This window comes from Cyprinodon variegatus, unplaced genomic scaffold, assembly GCF_000732505.1.
Source record: "Cyprinodon variegatus isolate N-32 unplaced genomic scaffold, C_variegatus-1.0 Scaffold1587, whole genome shotgun sequence".
Classification (NCBI taxonomy): Eukaryota; Metazoa; Chordata; class Actinopteri; order Cyprinodontiformes; family Cyprinodontidae; genus Cyprinodon; species Cyprinodon variegatus.
In genome coordinates, this window is record NW_015152040.1 from 28,290 (window position 1) to 29,665 (window position 1,376).

At 51.4% G+C, this 1,376-nt stretch overlaps 1 protein-coding gene across 1 annotated transcript in view; it reads right to left on the bottom strand.

The window, feature by feature from the left end:
• The window catches only part of flvcr1 (feline leukemia virus subgroup C cellular receptor 1), a 20,057-nt gene that overhangs the window by 7,719 nt on the left and 10,962 nt on the right, over positions 1-1,376 (bottom strand). Inside the window, exons 4-6 of the mRNA XM_015403876.1 lie at positions 1,017-1,157; positions 653-720; positions 350-375 (exon numbers count right to left, since the gene is read on the bottom strand). Of these exons, the coding sequence (XP_015259362.1) occupies positions 350-375; positions 653-720; positions 1,017-1,157 (235 nt within the window). The remainder of the gene's footprint in view (positions 1-349; positions 376-652; positions 721-1,016; positions 1,158-1,376) is intronic.

Below are 1,376 nucleotides of genomic sequence, written 5' to 3' on the forward strand. Positions count from 1 at the left end.
TAGCACAGAATGTAGCATAGAGCGCAGCATAGAGCGCAGCATAGAGCGCATCATAGAATGTAGCATAGAGCGCAGCATAGAGCGCAGCATAGAGCGCAGCATAGAGCGTAGCATAGAGCGCAGCATAGAGCGCAGCATAGAGCGTAGCATAGAACGTAGCATAGAACGCAGCATAGAGCGTAGCATAGAATGTAGCACAGAGCGCAGCATAGAGCGTAGCATAGAGCGTAGCATAGAACGTAGAATAGAGCGCAGCATAGAGCGCAGCATAGAACGTAGAATAGAGCGCAGCATAGAGCGTAGCATAGAAAGTCGTCTCTGAAGGAGGAACAGAGTCTCCTGCGTCTACTGTAGCTGTGATTGGCTAACATCCAGCTTACGGAAGACAAAGAGAAGAAAGCTGTCAGGTTCTGGATGCCCCGCCTCCGCGTCATAACGAGCGCCATGACGGTTCCTGGGAGGAAATCTGACGTTAGCTTCACCTCCCAGGAACATTCAGCCCTGTGGGAACCATTTATCCTAACATTCTGTATTTATCTCCACCAGGGGGCGCAGCTCCTTTGGTGCTTTGAAGGGGGGTGGGGTTATTTAAGGTCAATCTGTTGAGGTGTTGCTAAATGTGTTTGAAATGTGTTGGTTTATTTTGCTCTACCTGATAGTAGGACATGATCATCTGGTTGAGCAGCGTGGAGACGGAGTAGAAGGAGCCGGTCAGGATTCCTGCGGGGATGAGAAGACAGCGGCGTAAACCCAGCAGAACATGGGAACGCTCTGGGATCTCCTGCGGAAGCTTGGGAAAGTGTCAGCTCCATGAAGCAGCAGCTCTGAAGGAATAATCCTTCCTTTCATGTGGAGCAGACGGCTTCACTAACGTCGCACTGCAGGTTTTCAGGAATTAATCCTCTACGCTTATCTCTGCCCGATATGTCGGATCCATCCGACCCGTTCAGCCATCAGCCGTTAATCCCTGCCTGAAAGATAAAACCACAGAAGAAGAAGAATGTTCTCCTGCTCACCGTAGCTGACCAGCAGCAGAACAAAGGCCTTGTTCTTTATCAGGTTGATGATGGAGCGTTTGTAGGAGTATGTGTCCAGCAGGGAGCCTGGGAGGACGGCCTGGGCCTGGCTGGGAGGGAGAGGAGGTCTGTCTTTTATCACTGCAGGACAAACACAGTCAGTTCAGAGAAGAAGAATCAGGGAAATCATTGATGGAGGCCAGGCCAAAACATCCAGCTTAACAGGAGGAGGTATGGCTCCACCATGGGAGTAACTGTGTGATTAAAGCTGGTGGAGGCGCTCTAAGGGTGGAGGTGCTCTACCCTCTAAGGGTGGAGGCGCTCTACCCTCTAAGGGTGGAGGCGCTCTAAGGGTGGAGG